The sequence below is a fragment of the Falco punctatus genome, assembly GCF_963210335.1.
Source record: "Falco punctatus genome assembly, chromosome: 1".
NCBI classification, from domain to species: domain Eukaryota; kingdom Metazoa; phylum Chordata; class Aves; order Falconiformes; family Falconidae; genus Falco; species Falco punctatus.
Genome location: NC_137580.1, coordinates 104,807,116 through 104,827,877, shown reverse-complemented (window position 1 = coordinate 104,827,877; position 20,762 = coordinate 104,807,116). Strand labels below are relative to the sequence as shown.

Below are 20,762 nucleotides of genomic sequence, written 5' to 3'. Positions count from 1 at the left end.
CAAAGCACAAGGCTAGCACCCACTCTTGCACTTCTGTGACACGCCAATGTAAATCTTCTGTGTAGATGCTTTATCCCAATTTGTAGCCCAAATAAGCAGGGCTAACATAAGCCCTCCTCCACAGCAGCATAACTCATACATACTAGGTATTAGCAAGGGAAGGAGGAAAAGAGGTAGAGACAGGATGGACGAGCCCTGAATATTAAATTCCCAAGTCCCCATTTAAGGGAATCACGGGGGGGGGGGGGGGGGGGGGGGGGGAGGAGAAGTGAAATTCAAGAACAACTAGAATCAGGTTAAGCCACTCTCTCACTTTATACAGTCCAGCTCATTCATCTGAACAGCTGTTTCACCTCTAGAGAAATACCCAGAGAAAACAGAGGGGAGGGGGAGAAGCCTAAATTGTTTGCTCTACTGAAGCAGCAAGATACATAAATCAAAACTGATTTACATTAAGTTTTAAGAAATTGGTTTAGGGTGGAGGGGAGAGGAGAAGAGTGGGAGGTTTGGTTTTAAACAGCTATTTGAAAGCTGCAGCTCTTGACTAGAGATCTGTAATTAAGGTCTTTCCTTTGTTGAGCTGAACAAGTTTTTCCTCACAGCCGAGGGCTATAACAGTTCCCTCTGCCGGCATCACCAGTGTCCCGGTTCGGGAGGTTTTACGGCTCTGGCTGCGCACTGCACCGGGACACGCTGCCCCGCGGACCCGGCAGAGCCACCTTCCCCTCCCCGACGGGCCGGGGGGGCAAGAAGTGGGGAGCCTGCGGGTTTCAGTTGCCAAAGCTTAGCTCCTCGATTCCCCAGAGAGGGACACTGCTGCGGGCAGGTAGGGCGCCTCCCCCACCCCACTTAGGATGAGGGCAGCCCAGCCCGGAAAGCCCCTCGCACCCTCCACGAGGATGGCTACCCGCGGCTGTGCCGTGCCCGTCGCTCCCCACGGGACCACCGGCGGGACCCAGCCTCCTCGCCGAGGAGGCGGACCCGGTCTTACTCACCGGCGACTGGCGAAGCCGCTGCCCGGCGAGCCCGAGCTCTGCTCCGGGTAGTTGTGCTGCAGGGTTGATGCTGGGAATTGATAGAGGAAGCCCGTCCCTAGCGCGCATCCATGCAGGCAGCAGCACCAGGACAAGAACAGAGCGAACTGCATTTTTGCAAGACCGGGGCTTTCCTCCCGCCCCCCTTTTCCCCTCACACGGCGCGGCAGGCGCGGGGCTCCACCGTGCCTCCCCGGGCCGGGGTCACGGCGGGATCCCACGGCGCAGTGGTGCCCCCGGGAGCGGGGCCCGCGGGGCAGGGGTGCGCGGGACACAGGGACCGCCGCTCCGGCTCCCAAAGGGAAGCCCCGTCCCTCGGCAAGCCCAGCCCGGGCGGCGGCGGCTGCTGACCGCGCAGGGGGTCCGGGGCCAGCGCGACTCTTTGCGCCCAGGGCGCACACTCAGCCCCGGATGCCTTTTCAAATTTGGCGAGGTTGGTCCGACTCCGTCAAAGGGGGCGTGGGGTTTCGGCGTTAACCCTTGCCAGGCCTCGCAGCAGACCCCGCAGCGAAGGGGCTCCCCGTCAGGGAGGGCGGCCGGGCGCCCCGGGGCCGGCGAGGCGCGGTCCCGCACCGGTACGGCACAGGCCGGGAATGCGCGCTCCCACCTGGGCAGGGCGGGCAGCACCCCCGCGGGAAGGCCCGGGGCAGCTCCGAGCCCCAGACATCACCCACACCGGCCACAAGGCCCTGTGCCCCCCCAGCTAACCCTAACCGGGAACTAGTTCGAGGGGAACGCGCTGCGCTTCAGGGCAGCCCAAATATCCAAAAGCTGGTGCCTGCTGCCGCATTTGCACTGCAAAAGTTACACAGATAAAGTAGGAAATAAATAATTTTTTAGATGCTTCATTCATAAGGTAACCGGTAAAACAATCTCTGCTTCAGTATGTGCATGTTGCTCGTTTTGGCACCCTGCATAAGCACTCCCTTACCACCACCTCGCATAGATGCCCTCTGCCTAGCACCCAGGATGGCCCCAGGCTTAGAGTACTGCACAGTCAGCCCCAAGCAGGAGGAACATTTTTGCAGTCATGGAAGGATGTGGATATTTTGCAAAGCTGGTACCCTAAGAAAGAAGCCAGCAGCAAGGCTCCCTCTCTGTGCAGCAGCTAAGTTTATGTTTAAAACCCTTGTACATCCCCCATTTGGTGACAGTGTCACAGACCCCATTTGCTGGCCTTTCCCTGTCCCCTTCCCAGCTCCAGAGGAACCTGGGCTGTTGCAGCTCGCTAGCTGGGCAAGCAACTCCTCTGAACCAAACACCACAAGGAGGGATTTAATTCCTAAGATGACACAACGGTCTTCCAAGGTTTCTTTTTACCCTCAGATTTTGCAAGCTCACAGTACCCTCTCTGCACGTTTGCTGTTTGTGTGGCCAGCCAACGAGAGCTCTGATTTACCATGGAAAGCAAGTCTCTTCCTGGAGGACCCTAGGGGCCTAGGCTTCCCTGGGGGGCTCTGCAAAGGCAGAGACCTCTTTCCCTCAGAAGCAACGCAATCCCTGCAAGGTGCCGCAGCTGGGAAACAACTGCAAGATACTGAGAAAATGGCTAGGTTTATCCCCCACCCGTGGGTAAGCACCTTCCCCCATGGTGCCCATCTCCAGAGCCTGCACACAGAGATAAATAGCCCCTGGCTGGAGCCTGTAACCAGACAAGTTTAGACTGCAAATGAGGCACCAGGTTTTTAAACAGCCACTGTTATTAATCACTAGAGCAAATCACACAAGGAAGCAGAGGTGCAGTCTGCACTGCAGCCTCCCTGGGGTTGCCCCACACCCACCCCCAGCACATCCCAGAGCTAGAGCATGCAATGGATCAGCACTCTGGGCTCAAAGGGAGCTCAGAAGGTCTGGGCCAGCAGCACTGGACGACCAAACCTGCTTAGAAACAGTCACTGTTTATTTACAAAAAGCCCTCCATGCCTAGAGCTAGGACATAACAGGGCCCCCTGTCCACAGCCCTGGCTCAGCTCAGCCTGAGCACCCTTCCCTTCAGTCTTCCTTCACCCACACCAAGGGGAACATCTGGTTTTACCTTCCCTCTTCCACCCCCAAAACACATAACTCACAGCAACTCACCCTAAGATGTTCAGACATACTGCCATTTTGCTCAGAGTCAGTCCTCAGAAAACCCTCTGCTCGACCTACTCTCTGGCCTCCCCTCTCAGTATGGCTATAAACTGCCTCAAATTGAACCTTCTCCTGAGAAACCAGCCAGAAGCTACAAAACACACAAAACTCTAGACTGTTCTCTAAGGCTCCCCTGTCCTTTAATCTGGGTGATCATCCTCACCTGTGTGTGTAAAGCCAAGCTGGGTGCAGCTGGACCCCCACACCTGGCAGTTTCTTACAGCTTCAGACTGTGTGCTGAGGGCCTGGTTCAGCCTTTTGTCCCAAACACACTAAGTTCCTTCTCCTGACAGGCTGGGATAGATCATTTACCAGTGTTTAACAGCGCTGAAGGGCACCAGTGGCTTTCTGACCCATTCTCCTGGCTTGGGTTAGCCCCTTCAGAAGCTCTTCATAGTCTTCAAGTCTTAACTGTCCAAGAGCACTTCATTTTCAGTTGCATGCAAAATTTGCTGCTTCAGCCTTCACTGACTTTGCAAGACCCTAAGAGATATTAAACACAGGTGATTAGACAAGACATGATTCTGGCAAATTATTAGAGACATCTGTAGGAAGCTAACGTTCTTCCTATTTCACGAACTGAGACTGGAGACCAGAGGTCAAATGACTTTGCTCAAGACTGCAAAGAGCTAAAGGCAGAGCCAGAAATAGAGCTCGGAACTCCAGCTCCCATTACTTCTGCCCTGTCCCTAATGCACACTTGCTTCTACTCTGTATGGCTGATTTAAAATGAAAATGAAGAATTAACTTCCAAGCTGTTTTTGGAAAGAGGGAAGAAAGGGTGATATTGTCTACTGTAAGGGGAGAATTAAAGATGACATTTCATTTTAGTCCTTTGGATATGCATAATATAATCAAACACAATAGCAGTAATAAATGAATATTTTTTCTCCCCACGGTGCTTACGAGTGCAACATACTCTAACAATTTCTCAAAACTATGTTGATAAATTGGAAACACAGTGATGGAGGTAACAAAGAGAGCCAACAAAAACATAATCCATTCAATTTATCAGAGGGACTAGCTTTGAGAAGAGAACCCTTGAAATCTGAACAGTCCTATTCTTATAAACCAGACGTAATATATTTCAAAATATAAAGCTACGCTCTTTATGCCTGTGCATAAGCTTGTTCATTAAAGATTTGCCCAGGCAATCACCGCTAAATAAATTATTTGGATGTATTTCACCAATTCAGTTCAAGATGGAAGAGGTAGGCTGCATACTGGAAAGCCACAACACATGGAAGCATGTGGGGAAATAGTAAAGAGGCAAGGGCCAGGTTTTAAATTTACCAGCCCTACTGACTTTGCTATCATGAAAAAGCAGTCCTTGGAGGGCCTTCCTCCCAACCACTGCTCACCTTCCATGCAAGTGACAGCCTTACACTGTCATGTCAGAAGACTAATCCACTGGACATGTGTGGGCCCATGGGGTTTCACATGGTCTGGAGTAGTTTTCAGCTTCCTCGTCCATTGGGCATACCTGAGACATAAGGTACCAGAAACTGTTCTGTGAAAATATCTGTAATTTCTTTAAACATATACACTGCCTGCAAGCCAGCCAATAAATGAAGTGGGGGGAAACACAGACAGTAAAAGGAACATTCAAAGTTTAGTCTGATTTTTGTACAGTTGCAAAGGAAAAAAACCTGGAATGATACAGCAGAAAAGGGATTTGTTTTCTACAAGGTTTTCAGTTTGAAAGGTGGCTTGAAAAGGTAGAAAAGCACTGTTATACCTGTAAGAAGAGTCCAGCTCCAGAACTGCAATGCCATTGCAACTGTTCAGCACCACTTACGGTATTACAAAAGTCAGTAGTGAGCTGAAAAAGAAGAGTCACAATTTTAAAATCATGGCAAACAAATTTTGGAACACCCATCCCTTGGATTTTGTGAGTGCACTTTTCATAAGAAGAGACCAAAGGAAAAGCAGCTTTGTTCTAGTTGATAAAACCTTGTGGAGCTTTAGAATTATGAAGTATCCTTTTGAATTTAGAATAAAGTCATTGATAAGACCATCTAAACCCAAAAATAATTTGGATAAACCCTTTCTAGCTTCCTAAAATGCCTAGATTATTTCATTGTGATATAACAAAGCCGTCAAATAACCTTGGAAAATTATAAGAGATGGATAAGAGGTTAGTAACAGTAAGAGATCAAGACCTCTATTATAAATTAAATTATAAGATTACCAAGGTTATTGTAACACATCTATTACTGGGGAATCAAACCAAACCTGAGCCAAACTGAAAATTTTAGGGGATTGTGGTGGTTTTTCTTTTAAGCTAGGAGACAGCTAGTGCGTGAACATGTCTTGAATTTGACCTGGAATAAATCAATCACAGCTGAACTCAAAATGGAATAGAACTGAAAAAATGTCACACTGACACCAGCAGTTTCACATACAGTAAACATGATAGACAGTGATATTATATGAAGCACAAAAAATGATCCAGAAGTCATGACTGGCAAAATTCGTTGACCTTAGATGAGAACTTTGCCTGAGATAAGCACTTCTGTGGGTGTTATAAAGTAATATACTGGATAAAATAACTTAGATTGAAACATAATTCAGCAGATAGAAAATGTGATGACTCAACAGATTAACAAGACAATGACTATGTTTGGTGGAATTACACTTAATCGCAGCATTTTTGTGTCCTGGGAAAAACAGTTTATGTCACCTTTGATGTCAGGCAAAAATTCTCCTAATTGGACATGCACTGACACACTGATCTGCACAAGCACAAGGCGTTTGTGGACATAGCCTTGATCCATCAGACTCACCAAGAACGCAATAAAGCAGGGATTCACACAGGTGTGCTAAAGCCAAGGCACATATATCACCAGGTCTATTGCATTCAAACCTGCCAGAGTACAAGCACATTCAGAAGTAGCTAGGAAGGACTGCAAGGGTTATCTAATCCTAATCCCTCTCCCTTCTCCCTGGTAGAAGGCAGGATCTATCATACACAGATTGTTGTTGGCACAAACTTTTCTGCCTTGTTCTGGAAGATCTCAAGACAGAAACTCCCTGTGCTCATCTGAAAACACGTTCCAATGCTTTGCATCCTGTGCTGGTAGTTTTTCTTAACATCCAACCTCAGTCTGTTTCATTGCAATTTAAGATCTTAATGTCTTACTTTCTCCATTATGGATGTAGAAAATATTCCTCCTGTCTTTAAACAAAATTTCATTTCCTCAAAGTTTTTTTAAAAATGTTTTAACACCTTCCCTTGCCTTCTAGAAGAAAAACAATGCCAACTTCTTCAGACTTTCCCTGTAGGTCACATGTTACATAGTTCTGATCTTTTTTGGTATTCTCCTCTAGACTTTCTGCCTGCTCTACTTTTATCTCATAATGTGTGGTACCCATAACCTATACGTCTGTGCAATACCTCTGCCCTGCTAGGATATGCCTTTTTGACATCTGTACATCCATGTTTAGTTTGGGATGCTCTACCTTTTCTGCAGAACTGCTAGCCTGATTTTTCCCCATCCTGTATTTGCTAGTTAAAATGATTCCTGCCAAAGCATAGTGCCCTGCAGTTGTCCTTAATGAGTTTCATCTTATTTTATTCAGATCATATCACCAATTTGTCAAGATCACTTGACATTTTAATCCTGCCTTCCAGTGTTCTTGCAATCATTTCCAGCTTTGCCTCATCTACAGATTTAATAAGCATGCTCCCTCTCCCATCACTGAGGTCACTAAAGAAAACATTGGGAAGTATGTCTCCATGTCTGTATCCTCAAACTATGTTCCTGTTCATTAACTGTTCATTAAACATTATTCAGTCACTGAGGGCTGCCTCCTTGCTTGGTGCTGTACAGGACATAAACACTGAACTTATAAATTCTCCAGAACACAGACAGTCTTGAACTACAACAAAACAAAGTACTTTATTACATGCAGTGGAAGGAGCTACCGGATATCAGGCTGCAGTTTTTCAATGGAGTCACCGACTACAGGATATCCAGATTCAGTGGTATCCAAACGAAAATCCATCCTGAGTCACAGATTCTTTCTGGATCTCAGAGAAGCAAAGACTTTCATGACCAAATAATGTCTCAGTTTTGAACTCTGGCCCTGAAACCCTCCTTCTTCCCTCAATCTCCCCATGGATCCGAGTTGCCTGACTTGAGCAGGCCAATGTGAATGAGAGTCTGAGTTCCCTTTTGGTATCATGCAAGTCACATAAAAGGGAGTGGGCTCACCCTCTTCCTGACAAAATACACAAGTAAAGGCACACAAAACAGATAAGGAAGGATTTATGGAAACAAACACCCTCTCGCCGGCTCCTGCCCACACCAGAGGCTGTGCCACCCACCCTGTGGAGTCAAAGAACAGAAGAACTGGGGGGTACAAGCGGGGAGACTGGAGTCCTCTTTCTTCCACACAGGAAATCTGTATATTCTATCCATAGTTTTCCAGCTTTTATCGATTTTTTTCAAATCTCCTAGGAACCTTCCCTGTGGGCCATGACAACGAGGCCTAACCACAACAGTCTGCTTTTCTTAGCTGGCTTTCACAGGCCCCCTAGAAGTTGGCTATGGTCCTTCAAAAGTTTGTGGGCTGCAAACTGAAAATCACTGCACTGTAGCCATTGTACAGGGACCACCACCTCCATGGCATGATTCTGCCCAGCTAAGATCTTGCCTCCAGTATTTTCACCTTAGGTGTCTGCAGTTAAGTTTGAGTAATAGCAGCCATACACGTTCTCCTTCTTCTCTCCTCTACCTTGTACCACAGACTCTTTACCTGCCAGCCACCTGTTTTTCCACTGCAAACTTCCTGCCACTCAGTGCCTTCCTGCACCATCTTTGCCTATGCTGGCTCTTACCAGACAGGCTGCAGGACCTTCTGTTTCCTCCTTGCTGCAGGTGTTTCCCAGAGCCTGCCCTGACATGGGTTTCACCATCTGTTACCAGTAAACAGTCCGCCACAATCCAACTTCCATCCCTGTATTTTCCTCACAGTTCTATCTTTACCTTATTGTGCTCTAAAGCACTGTGCATCTAGATTCATGGGACCCCACTGATAACTGACATTACATATTTCTTGAAGCATTCACATGAGCCTCTCCCTTCTCTGTCTTCATTATTTTCCCAAGATTCTATTTTTCAAATTAAGCCTCCTTGTTTTCATAGACTTCTTCTGTTTCAATGTGATTAATCCCCTTCATTATTTTAAAATCATTTAAAATCATAGCAAGATCTCTTTTTAAACAAGACAATACCAAAGCTCCTCAGTCTTGCTTTATAACTCAGAGCAGAAAGGCACAGTATTCTCATTTTCCCTGCCTTATCCCCTTAATGATATCCTTCTTAGGCAGAGTGAGCAGTACTGAAAAGAGCACTCTGAACAAGAACTCACCAGTGTTTTATGTAATAACAATAACACCTTTTTGATATATACTCTGTTCTTAATGTAATGCAACCCAGCATCCTATTCAGTTGTTGGGGTCTTTTTTCTACATCTGTGTGTTAGGCTGAGAGCTCTGGGGATTATTTAAAGAGAATATTCTCCAGATTTATCAATTTACATTTATGAACATTTTGCTCTATTCATTCTAAAGGGAGCGATCATGTACGTAAACTCCAACACCATTCAATGGCACTGTTTTACTCTTTAGCTGACTCTCTACCTGATCTCTTCTCCTGAATCTCAGATTCCTCCATGAAAGCAATAAAAAGGCAGCTAAGGTGCTAAATATGAAAGAATCTTTGTAGGCATTAAAGGCTAAAGTCACTGCAAGGCAATTGGATCCAAGTATTTCTTGGCTATGCACATGTACACTAATGCTAGCTTAGGTGTTCACAGTATACTCAATTGTCACCAACGGATACACCTAGTGGGCTTGGTATCCAAAATCTATCCCTCTCCCAGGACCTCTGGGAGGTTTTGCCAAACAAGCTTAGTCTGAGCACTTTCTTGAACTGGTTGTATACGAATTTCCTCCCACCCCTCCCCCGCTCCTTGCTTCCATTTCTAAATGTCTACTAAATTATACTTTGCAGATATCCAGCTCCTCACATAGAACACCAATCTCTCTTTCACCACAAGAAATGCTCTTCATCTCTCTCTGTTTTCTGTTCTGCCTAAGGGAGATCAATCTCTCTACAGATTCAAAACCTGTCCCCAAATAATCCTCTGGGATTACACTGGCTCACAACCTCTCATGCCACTGGGTCTCAGGCAGGAAGGATACATGGGCTGTCAGTCTGCACCCAGAAAGAATCTGGTTGAACTCTCTGACCTACCACAGCCATCAGGCAATCTCTCAGGGCCTCTCTTTATAACACAGGGTTTAGTGCTTTGTTCTGTATCATGGTTATTGTAAGGATAATAGACATGGAATAAAAATGATATGGTATAAATGCTAAAACAATGAAAGAAGAGAAGAAAAAAAATAAAAGAAGAAAGATGAGACATAACCTAAAGAGAGAGAGAAATTGTTCTTTTTTTGGCAGAGAGGAAATTACAAAGTTTGCAAGATACTAGGAAATGTTTAAACTGATTGTTGCCCAAAAAAAGAAATAAAAGCTTTTGACCAGACTATGGAGATTTTTGGTATGTGATGGAATGGTAGGACAAGACTACCAGCCTCACTGTGTGCCTGGAAAGAACTGGCTAACAGCAAAACATGTTTTGGCTCAATTCACATCTTGAGTATTTAATTCTAAGATTGTTGTGAAAAACCCAGTGCAGTGCCCCAACTGTAGGGTGATGCACTATTTTGCATTGAAAACAGGTGTTCAGCTGGCTGGCTTTCCAGCAGAGCACAGTAGATTTGTCCCAGATTTTCTGTACATTATCTCTAGGTAATACTTGTCCTTTTTTAGATGTTTCAAGAAAATTAGATAATTATTTTCCATGTTCTGAGCCTCCCCTGAACTGACTGACAATAGATTTACAGAGCTGAGCTGCAGGCTGGGCAAAGAGGGAGTCTGGCCAGCTACAGAGGAGGTAAGTGGACTTTGGAAAAAGCAGTGCTGTGATTCTGGAGCATCTCTGAGAACAACCACAGCTTGTAACATGTGCCCTGGCACACTGCAGTTAAGGCTAGTGACCCACCGAGGTACAGTGTCTGCCTGGGGAAGAGGAAAGCGAACAGTCTTGATAACCCAATCATTCATTTCCTTCGTTTTGAAGATGTGTTAGTTAAAGAACTACATTAACTGAAACTCTCCACTGTGTTTATTCATTTTAAATGGCTTTGAGATACAGTTTCTTCGAAAGATCCTGTGTAATCAATCTCCATTGTTCTGTATATATTTGCAGAAGATAACAGCCTCATTAAAATATGGTGTGCTATTAACAACATTAAATATATAGCCTTGAACCTTGAAATGTAATGCAATTAAATAAGAAATATGAACCTAAGGAGGTTAAGTGCAATCAACCACTGACATTTACATTTGATTTGAATTAAAAAACACACACAGAGGGAAATAAAGGGCCTCCGTACATACTTGGATAACAGGAAATCCCCTGGATGTAGAAATAGTGAATTTAAGAATGGAGAATATAAAGGTCTAGTTCAAATTAAAGATTTTACGACTGAGGACTCCATTAAATCTTTGAACACTTACAGTAAAGAGTCTGGAATACTTCCAGTCCAATTCTTTATGTTCTCACAAGTGACAGATTATACTTCTGAACTTCTACGGCAAAAGAAAGAAAGAGTGATTGTATTAATTCATCTAAATCTGGAGATTGCCAATTAAGATGAAAACTACAACAACCTGTGCTTAGGTGAAGCATAGTATTTTTATAACCCAGATCAAGACAACATCACTAGCCAAGCCAAAAGTAGATTTAAGTTCTCAAATTATTGAAGAACAATAAAATAACAAACCACTTAATACTACATGACCAACTATCTATACTAAATATGAACTCTTTTACAGTACTCAGCCTACTTTGCTTTTTATATTTCCAAGATATTCCTCATGGTGTTTAAAATTTACAGTACAACAGGCTGCTTCTAACTCTACCCCCACCTGCAGAAATGCAAGGACCTTCAATTGCAGCACGTCCGCAGTGGCAGGCCACATTCAGTCCAAGTGCCAGTCTCACATATATGTGCATTTGTAGCCATAAGATACTAAGGAGGACCTTTCAAACGAGGACTCACTTTCAAGTGAGTCAACCATTGGAAACGAAGGTACTACTTTTCCCAGGCTTCAAAGGGAATTGAGGCAAAATTATCAAGGCTGTAGATTTTTAAGCTGAGGCCGCAGAGTTAAGCATTCATCACTGTAATCAGGTACCTAAGCAAAGGAGAAAGGATTTGAGATCTTGTCCCAGACTCCTCAAAACATACTAATTACTAGTATAAATCTGTTGTCTATAATGGCATACTGCCAAGAGGTAATAAAGCCTTAAATGAAAATGAATGTGAGACATGTGAAAAGACAGCTGATTTGGCCCAGGATGTTAGCTGAAACATAATCCCTGGAAGGACCACAGGGTTAAAGAACTCCTGTGTTTGGCCATAAACTCTAAAGGAACACATAAGTCAAATCAGAGGATGAAAATGAGAGAAAACAAAATCTTCCTGTCAGTAGGATCTCCTCTCCTATAGGACCACATGGCAGTCCCTCTAAAGACAGTCCACACTTTTTTGCTTGCTTTCTATTTAGTCATTGAGGGTCTGGCCTCGAGTGTATAAATAGATCAGAGGATGTTAATAAATGCAGGCTCTTTCCAGACCAACAGGGGCGCAGACACCACAGCTGTCAGTAAGAAACAAAACTTACTTTGAAATTTTATATTCAAAACAAAAAGCATACGGGTCTAATAGAAAAGGTTCTGTGAGCTCTTGTGAATCACCAATAACAATTATCCTTTGATTGTCTTGTTTCAGTACCTTCTGGTCTACCACCTATGAAATCATTTTTACAAACATTAAAAAAGGTTCCTTGCACAGCCCAGCAAGGCTGCCATGCTCTTTTCTAACTGTAAAGGGTGCCAAACACATCCCAGCACAACAGTTCTAATTTCTCACCATCAGGCTGCATTTCTCTCTGACTGCTCTTACAAACAGGTATTGAGAACACCAAATCTAAGAGGTCTGACTAATGGCAGGACTATATGCACACTTCAATTCAGTGTACATCTGCACAGTAGCCGAAAGAAATGGTCCCATCCTTGTCCCACTTGGCCATGTCCCCACTGGTCCTCATTACCTTCTTCCTGTTAGCACCAGGTTTTTATGCAGTGAACAGGTTCAGGGAGACTTTTTTTTACCCCCAGAGGCATCAAATTAGTTTTCAATTGAATCAGTTCCATCTAAACAGGTAGTTGGAAGGAAGCTAGGCAGATAGCTGGGGATGTGAATGGCGGCAATACTACTTCTTTGAGTGGATGCTGATACCAGTTTATGTCCTATGTAAAACAGCACGCATCCACAGCCTACGTTAAGAGTCCAGGCTCTGTCAACAGGCAATGAAGACTCTCCCAAATAGATGCTTCCAGCAGGTAATTCGGAATACCTAAACCAAAAGCCTAAAATTAGACAGCATGAATATGATGAGACCATAATGTCTCAGTACTGTAATTCCCCCAGAGAGAAAAGGTTCTATTTACAAATGTAAATGATCTGGGCTTTAGCAGAAATACTTTTGCTTAATGTTTTTTTCCTTGGAAAAATTGAAACTTTCCCCTGTGAGGTGGAGAGAAGACCCTCTGAAGGGCTCTCCTGCTAACACAGTAAACATCTGTGGGTTCTTCCTCCCAAATGCTATTTTTCTAGGGGGTCCCTCTCTGATGAATTAGTAGTCCCAGTAGATCATGGCAAACAATCCTGCATACCACATCTTAAGAAATGGTACTTCTTGGAACAGATTGGTTTGGTCCGCCTTAACACAGGCAAGTTAACACTACATTATCAAATGCACTGAGGTCGCCAACCTCCATCAGATGATCTGCTTGATCCTTTTCAGACAAAAAAAGAAAAAGAAAAAAGCTTGGATTCCTTACAGAAATCTGAGTGCTCCAAGCTGGAAGCAGTAGGCTCGGCCACTCACAGCCCACCCACCTACAGATCAAGATGGACTGGAACAACCTCCTGCATGAGCCAGAAAAGTGAAGGGGGTTGGGAGGTGGGAGGAAGAGTTTCATATTTCATCTACCACTTTTAATAGAAAACAGAATGTGGTGGGGGTTTGAAAGGAAAATGGCAAATCCCTGGAGATCCTAAGTGTTGGCCTTGCAAGTCAAAACTGTCAATCACACCATGTCCCCTCCAAGTCCTATTTCTTGAAGGGAAGGAGGGGATGGACTGGCGCATTTAGCCACTAGGTGTTACTGTTGCTCCACAGAACGGGATTGCTTTAGAATAAGCGAAACATCAATCATAGACACCATCTGCAGCTGTATCTTAAGATTTAAACCGTAGTAAGTAATGTTACTTCAGGATTCATGTATTGTAACCCCAAAATCAGAGCACTTTGGTGTGTTTCCTTGGGGGGGGGGGTGTGTGTGTGTGTGTGTCATGGAGGCAGACTGCTGCTCCTTGTGTTTTGTTTATACATCACTGCATAAATGGAGCAACTCAAATTCATCCCTTGGGAACTTCCACTGACTTCGATGAAGGTACACAGGGAGTATCAGGTCGCTTAAGGTGTCACTGAGATCATGTCCACTGGTCAGGAAAATACATGGGCTGTTGAGTTGTCTGCCTCCCTGCCTCCTCTGTGACTGGCCACAGCCTGCACCAAAACTTTAGAGGCATTTTAATTAATCTTAGATCTGCTGTCAGCCAGGTGGGTTCCTCAGGCAAGTCATTTAACCTTTCTCTGCTTTTGTTTCTCCATCTATAAAATGGAAATAAAGATCCTTGTCTCCTCTGGAAGGCTTTTTTGAGACCACAGATAAATCAGAGCTGTAGTCCTTGACAATCTGGTGGCATGAACCAAGCAACAGGTTTTGCATGAGCTTTTACTGTTGTTTCCAGAATAGGTTTTCTGAGAAAGAATGGGCTGAGTGCTTACACCTCCTTAGTAGCCACTTTTAAGTGAAACAGACTCATGATAAAGAGCAGCACTCCACCACACCCCTGTCAAATGCACCTTAACGTCCTCTTTCTGTTTGGTCCTTTTTCATAGCTCTACCAAAACTTAATCCAGAGGACAGCCATGTTTCATCCACAGCTTCATCATTTACTTAATCAACTGGGCTTTGAACCTCAGAGACATATCCCTTCTCTGACCCTCTTAAGCAACAAGCTTCAAGTTCACAACAATATTGGGTTTTTTTCTCTTAATTCTTAATAGCAGGCTTCGGTGCACAAAAGCAGGTGTTTCTTCCTTTCAATTCTTGTATTCTATGCCTTGCCCCCAAATGAACCAGCATAAGCAGAGGATGTAATGCAAGTCTCTGCCTGCACCCACTAGAAAGCTGTTTCCGCACACACACGATAAATATCATGCAACACACAACAAACAGGCAGAGCACTCATTCTCATGGTAAGTCTTGCCATGTGGTTGTATTTCTAACCAAGGCATTACTTTCAGACACAACTTGATTTGAGTGCTCTAGGGTATGTGTTCCAAAGTTGGAAACAGTGTTACAGTACATTAAGCAAAGTACTAGTACTGAGCCACAAAATCTTATGAAAGATTTTTTGAGTTGTTTTCATTGGAAATATGCCACATTAAATGAAATATAATGCAAACTTAGAATACTGTTTTCCAAAAGACTGAATGATTTGCAAGTGCTAAAGGGTTATCTGAAAGGTGACTGGCACTACATTTTATTGCTGCTTCCAGTACAACTTGTGGGCCTCTAACTAGGAGGCAAAGTCCTCTTATCTGCAATTCAGGCAACAAGCATCACGTCTTGATACAGCAATCATTGTGTCTCATAGCCTGAGTTCTCACAGACATTTCTAGAGTGAAGAATAGTTTTACTGAAATATTATTGATAGCCTGCAGTTTCTTTTGGCTTTTGAAGGAAAAAGGAGGATACATCCATAAAGAATCATCTGGAGATGATAATTTTTGCTTGCTACCAAAACATTATGGTGGAAAACTACCCATTTAATAAATGCAAGACGTACAGACCATTACCATTATTGTCTGGAAGTAGTTCACTTACTGCTGAAGTTTCCTCTCTGCTGCAGTCTAACAAAGAGTTTTAACTAAGTGAAACAAAATGGCCTTGCTGATTTGTACACGCGTACTCTCAGCAAATACATCAGTAACTAATGTAACTTTACCCATATGCCTAAGGCAGATGCTGATAACATCAAATGTACTTCACTTAGATGCCTTTGAAAATATCACCCTAAGTGGCTTGGAAGCTTAATTCCCACTTTCTAAAGTGACTTCAAACCCTAAATCACATGGATAAATCCAAAAATTGCAGCCTTAGTCAGCAGTGTCCTCCTTATTCTTCAGTGGCTAATATAAACACACACAGACTCTATCTGACACTTCATCTAAAAATTAATCCTAATTGCTTTCTGGGCAGCTGCAAAAACAGCCAGTTTTACCCAGTTTCAGTTACCTCTTACCCTACACCCCCACCCCCTTCTGTGCTGCTGTCCACAATAGGACCCTTTATAACACATTTTTCTTCATGTGCTAGTGGCAGCTAATAACATGTGCCAGCTAATAAGAGAGGTTGTCCTAATTTCTTCTCTCTGGGTCACCTTTTCTGTCTTTTCTGAAGTCTGAAGTCTGAAATGAGAAAAACAACATAGCTGCAGAAAGAATTAACTATGAGCTGTCCCAGTTCATTGTTGAACTTGGTCCTGAATCATACGTGGATCTTCACAAACATAAAATACACATCCAGTCTGATACAGCAGATTCAAATTTGGGGCTAGGTGCAACTATTGCTTTTTCATTGTTTTTGTCCCACCAACTTGAAAACAAAAGGTTTTCTTAAGTTTAAAATACTGTGTGAATGATGAGATGCCACTGCCACACTGAACCATCCTGAACTCTCCCTATATAAGGATTGAAACAGCAAGGAAATCTACAGTGTGATAGAGGAGACTCTACCCCCTCAGTGAGAGCAGAGCAATTCTGGTTCACGTTTATTAGTAGTACTAGTAATAAACATTTACATTATGGTAGCGCCTAGAGGCCCTATTTGAAAGCTCATCTAAAACTGCTGTTGTACCTGGGCACTAAACAGCTCTGAAGTTGCACATCTGTCTGCCAGATGTTTTGTTTTTTTTTTTTTCTTAGAAGCTGCAATTTAAAAAAGCCTCTTGCTTCTACTAACAAGCCTTCATAAGAAACTTCCAAGAGCTTGCTTGATCGTCCGTGCAGGAGCATCTGCAGCTAAAACCGCAGTGAAACTTCAGGCAAGGACAGACTGCTGGGGCTGGCGAGGGACACCAGAGCAGTGTGTGAGCATGGCTGATGAGAGTGTCTGGTACTGTTAGCCCGACTCTTGCTTTTCATTAGCCTGACTTGCTTTCCGGAGGACAGAAAGGCCAAGGCGGGGGGAACACCTCCCCTCCAAAGCCGTGCAGACAGGGGGGTCCGCCGCCAGCCCCGCCCGACGGACACAAAGGCAAGGGGTCCCCTCAGGGCACACTGCCTAGGGCTGAAGGCCGTACAGGCGCCGCAAACCCCTCTGCGGGCAGCGTGCCGGAGCGCTGGGTGCGCACAGGGCCCGAGCCCGCCGCCGCCACAGCACCAGCTCCTTCAGGCGGGGCCCGGGGCGAACCCAACCCCCAGGATACCTGAGAGGCCGCTTCCACCTCCCGCGCCACGGGCCCCGTGTGTGTGAGGAGGAGAGTCCGGACAGCCGCGGCGGGGGGCCCAGCCGTACGTGGCGGTGATGGATGCGGGCCGCGGCCCCCCCCGGCCCCACCGGGCTGCTGGCGGGACGCCACCTCACGGCGGCCGAAGGACGCCCAGCCCGCGCGCGCCCCGCCCCACGGCACGTGACGGTGGCAGCACCAATCGCAGCGCGCCTTCCCCTCTTGCCCTCCCGCCTCCTCTCCCCGCGCGGGCAGCGCGGGCGCGTTGCTGGGCAACGGGCGGGCGGGAGGAGCCGCCGCCTTCCCGCCATGCTGAAGGCCAAGGTGCTGCTGGTGGGGCCCCGTGAGGTGAGCGGCGACCCGGGCCCGCGGCAGCCGCCCCCGCCGCCGAGGCCGTGTTTGCATCCGCGCCGGCCCCTTGACCGCCCTCCCCGAGGCCCGCGCCGGCCCCCGGAGGGCTGCGGGCCCTGCGGCTGCCTTCGGCGGGGCCTACAGTGCAGAGGGTGCGCTGCGGCGGCTGGGGGGGCCGGCGGCGGGAGGGAGGAGGGGGCAGGCCTCATGCGCAGGGGCCTTAGCTGGAGGGAGAGCAGGGTGCTGGGGTAAACGCCGAGCTCCTGTCTTCCTTGTGGCTTTGGCATCTTAAATTCCTGCATGTGTCACTCACTCCTGCTTTCTGCCAGTCTGGAAAATCGGTCTTGGCGAACTTTGTTTCCGAAAGCATTGAAGGGATTGGCAGCTACAGCCCGACGCAAGGTGTGAGGTGAGCGAAACCTCGTGGCGCGCTGACAACCGCCAGCCCCTCAGAAAGTCCCGCTGTGTGGTTGTGGTGGTGCGGGAATGGCATCACGTTGTCCATCCGCTCCTTTTCACAGGATCCTGGAATATGAGAAGCCAAACTTGAACGGTAACAGCAAGGGAGCGGGGTGTCGGTTTGAGTTGTGGGATTGCAGTGGTGATCAAAAGTAAGCCAGCATCATTGTTACCTAACTCATAATAGTTCTGTTTACACAAAATACTTAAGGCCTAAAACGAATGATCTTTTTGAGATGAGGAATATTCCCGACTCTTTACAGCATTACATTTTTTTATAGCTTTCTACTATGAAGCATCTGATACAAGATGCTGTCTGCCATGATCCCAGCTGACACAGCCTTGTTTTGGATAAGGACTCCATATAACAGTAAAGTCCGTAGCTCCTAGAATGAAGTTACAGGTACAGAAGACAGAGGCCCACTCTGTTAATTGCCTTCATGTCCTTGAAGTTATGTGAGTGGATTTCAAACCATGTATGTATATGATTGCAGCCTTAATTTCCAAAAGATACAATTGAGAACTGGACAGGTCTGTTTTTAGGGAAAAAGTTTAAATAAGCATTTGACCAAATACTACATTGTCAGCAAATCATGGCAGCAACTAACATAATAGCTTAAGTCAAAATATTTGGAATATGATAGATCACTGGCAAGATTACTAATGTTACAAAGAAAAAGTACTGAACTGTTTTCTTGAGGAGGGAAGAAAAAAACTTGGGTGCATGTTTCTGTTTTCCAGTGATCAATCTTACCATTTCCCATGCACCTGTTTTTCAAGGTTTGAAACATGCTGGCCAGCTCTGATGAAGGACTCTCATGGCGTAATAATAATCTTCAATCCTGAGCTGCCCAGTCACCTGAAAGAAATTGAAATGTGGTACTCTTGTTTTGTGCAGCAGCAGCCATTGCTTGATAGTCAGTGTCTCCTAGTTGCACATCACAAGCCAGGCAGTGCGGGGGACACAGAAGATCTGTCTTTGGGTAAGAAGATGGAAAACTCTATCTGTAACTCAGCTTTTTGTTGATCTATGTGTCTTTAAAATTGTTTACACTTTATGGCTTGCATTTTTCATTTAAATCTGCCAATCAAAGAATACTGGAGTGCTTTGCAAAACCAGAAATAATGAGTTGCAAAGGTCATCTAGAAGGTGAGCAATATTCCTATTTCTCAAAAAGGAAAGTAAAAGCCAGAAAAGTTTGAGTGACTTCTCTAAGGTCACACAGTGAGTATGCCCACTGAGCCAGGAATTAGAACTCCTGCCATATTTCATCATCCATCACTATTAGTTTGTTTCTTATGTTGAATTTTATCTCTTGTTAGCTGATACTTTTGAGGCCATTTAAGCCTAAAATCTATCAATCAAAAGAATAGAAGCCCTTTGAAATAAAAGGCTAATGATCTTCCTCTTAAAATAAGTCATGGGTACCTTATATACTGCAAAATTATTTGTGGCTGTTTATACAAATGGGAACACGCACTCCCTCTAGGCAACCTGTTCCAGTGTTCAAATAAATACATAATTATTCTAAGTATTAATATATTGATACATATTTAATGTAACAATAACATTCCATTATTTTGAAGTAATAAAAGAATGTTAGATAACTTCAATAGTAAAATTCAATTCAGTGCTGAATTGTTGATTCTGCCTAACTGAATGCCAGACCAAACCCAGTACTTTATCATTTAATAATAATGTTTGAAGAATTTAATCTAGCAATAAGTTGTACTTGTTTGTAATGCTAACAAGCTATGATGCATTTCTTCTTCATATGTTACATGTTATCTGGCGTGTCATACTGTTGGATACTACCGAATTCCAACTGACTTCAGCATGAGCTGTCCCATGACCTTGATTGTGACTATTTCTTTTATAGAAGGAATATACCTAATAATTTTTCATTTACCTTCAAAGCTTACCCGCTGAACAAGCTAAAACTAATACATTCCAACTTAGAAGAAGATCCTGAAGATGTTCGGATGGAATTTATGAAATACTTCAGAAGCATTATCACCTTACTAAATGAGAGCAGAGAGAGGGAAGAAATGTCAATTATTTCATAACATTAAAAGATATACTGAACAGGGAAGAAAAAGGATTATTTTTCCCTTTGTAAGCTGTGCTAGCCTGTGAACAGGTCCTCACAACAAGAATTTGCCAGCCTATAAACACTTCTGCCTATAAGCAAGTGCTGACATCAGATAAACTGTGGTGCCAAAGAGATGGCTGCACATCCAGGAATTTGGGTAACTTTAGCTGCACTTTGGTTTCATTTAGCGTCAGAGGTACAGGAAGGTATTGTTTAATGTGTTATCGTAGACCAAAAGATAAAAGTATGGGTCGTTTCTTCACTTTAGAATCCCTTTTTGCAGAGGTTCTAAGAGAAGGCGGCCTGACAGAACATAAGATTTGTGGAGTTCTGTTGAAGCATCTGAGTAAAGTGCTCATGTTAGCTGTATTCCTGGAGAAGTTATGCTTTTGGAAGTCAGTACAAACTGATTGGAATAGAGATCTGAAAAGTAGTCGTGGTGTGGGATCCAGAGTTTTATGTTCCAAGTTCTTCTTGTCATTCTGTCCAGCATCTGAAGAGCACATTGCATAGCTATTGCCTTGGCAAGACAGAGTCTTTCTCAGGACTAGGTTTGTCCTTCTATTCCAACAAAACAAATGTGTTGTTTGGGACAATGTTTAGGTCTCTCTGGGAGGAAAAAACCTGAAATCTTAGTGTAGTGGAGTACTTTGACCTGTGTTGGGAGTTCCAACAAAGAAAAAAAATAAGCTCTGCATTGTCCAGAGGAAGAAAAGCTGTTTTGAAACTTCTATTGCTGTTCCCTGTTGCATTGCAGTAGTGGTTTCATAGATAATTTACTTTCTGATTTGGTTTGTAGTCATCCCTGTCCTTGGTGTGCTTTGCTGTGGAAGACATTTTTTTGTAACATGCAGTAGTAAGGCAATAAAAACATTTTAAAAATGCATCCTTTTTGTTCTCAAAGGGAACGTTAATTATGGTTTTGTGGAACAGTACATTTCACCTTAATAGCTCTAACAAGAGATG

The 20,762-nt window shown here is 44.6% G+C and overlaps 2 protein-coding genes across 6 annotated transcripts in view; one reads left to right on the top strand and one right to left on the bottom strand.

The window, feature by feature from the left end:
- Nucleotides 1-13,941, bottom strand: part of COL26A1 (collagen type XXVI alpha 1 chain) — a 191,930-nt gene extending 177,989 nt beyond the window's left edge. For 2 of the 4 annotated variants that reach the window (XM_080365414.1, XM_080365413.1), the window contains exons 1-2: nucleotides 4,526-13,932; nucleotides 996-3,647 (exon numbers count right to left, since the gene is read on the bottom strand). In XM_080365414.1, coding sequence (XP_080221540.1) covers nucleotides 996-1,147 — 152 coding nt within the window. In that variant the 5' untranslated portion in view covers nucleotides 1,148-3,647; nucleotides 4,526-13,932. Of the gene's footprint in view, nucleotides 1-995; nucleotides 3,648-4,525 lie in introns of all 4 variants that reach the window. The other 2 variants (XM_080365411.1, XM_080365412.1) reach the window with 2 other exon arrangements.
- Nucleotides 13,942-16,974: 3,033 nt separating this feature from the next.
- Nucleotides 16,975-20,682, top strand: IFT22 (intraflagellar transport 22). Of its 2 annotated transcripts, none has more exons than XR_013923799.1 (5): nucleotides 16,975-17,241; nucleotides 17,574-17,653; nucleotides 17,766-17,855; nucleotides 18,602-18,686; nucleotides 19,622-19,761. XR_013923799.1 is itself a non-coding variant. In XM_080365483.1 (5 exons), exons 1-5 carry the CDS (start codon nucleotides 17,203-17,205, stop codon nucleotides 19,768-19,770), a joined length of 561 nt encoding a protein of 186 aa, XP_080221609.1. In that variant the 5' UTR covers nucleotides 17,118-17,202; the 3' UTR covers nucleotides 19,771-20,682. The 2 variants fall into 2 exon arrangements, 1 of the variants encoding a protein (XP_080221609.1); XM_080365483.1 differs by having other exon boundaries at nucleotides 17,118-17,241; nucleotides 18,484-18,686; nucleotides 19,622-20,682.
- The last annotated feature ends 80 nt before the right edge of the window (nucleotides 20,683-20,762 follow it).

Bases quoted from the DNA above. Each gene is read 5' to 3' on its own strand.
- IFT22 (XM_080365483.1), top strand. From the start codon at position 17,203: ATGCTGAAGGCCAAGGTGCTGCTGGTGGGGCCCCGTGAG. The intron at 17,654-17,765 runs GTGAGCGAAACC...TCCTTTTCACAG, and splicing joins AGCCCGACGCAAGGTGTGAG to GATCCTGGAATATGAGAAGC. The intron at 17,856-18,483 runs GTAAGCCAGCAT...CTGTTTTTCAAG, and splicing joins GATTGCAGTGGTGATCAAAA to GTTTGAAACATGCTGGCCAG.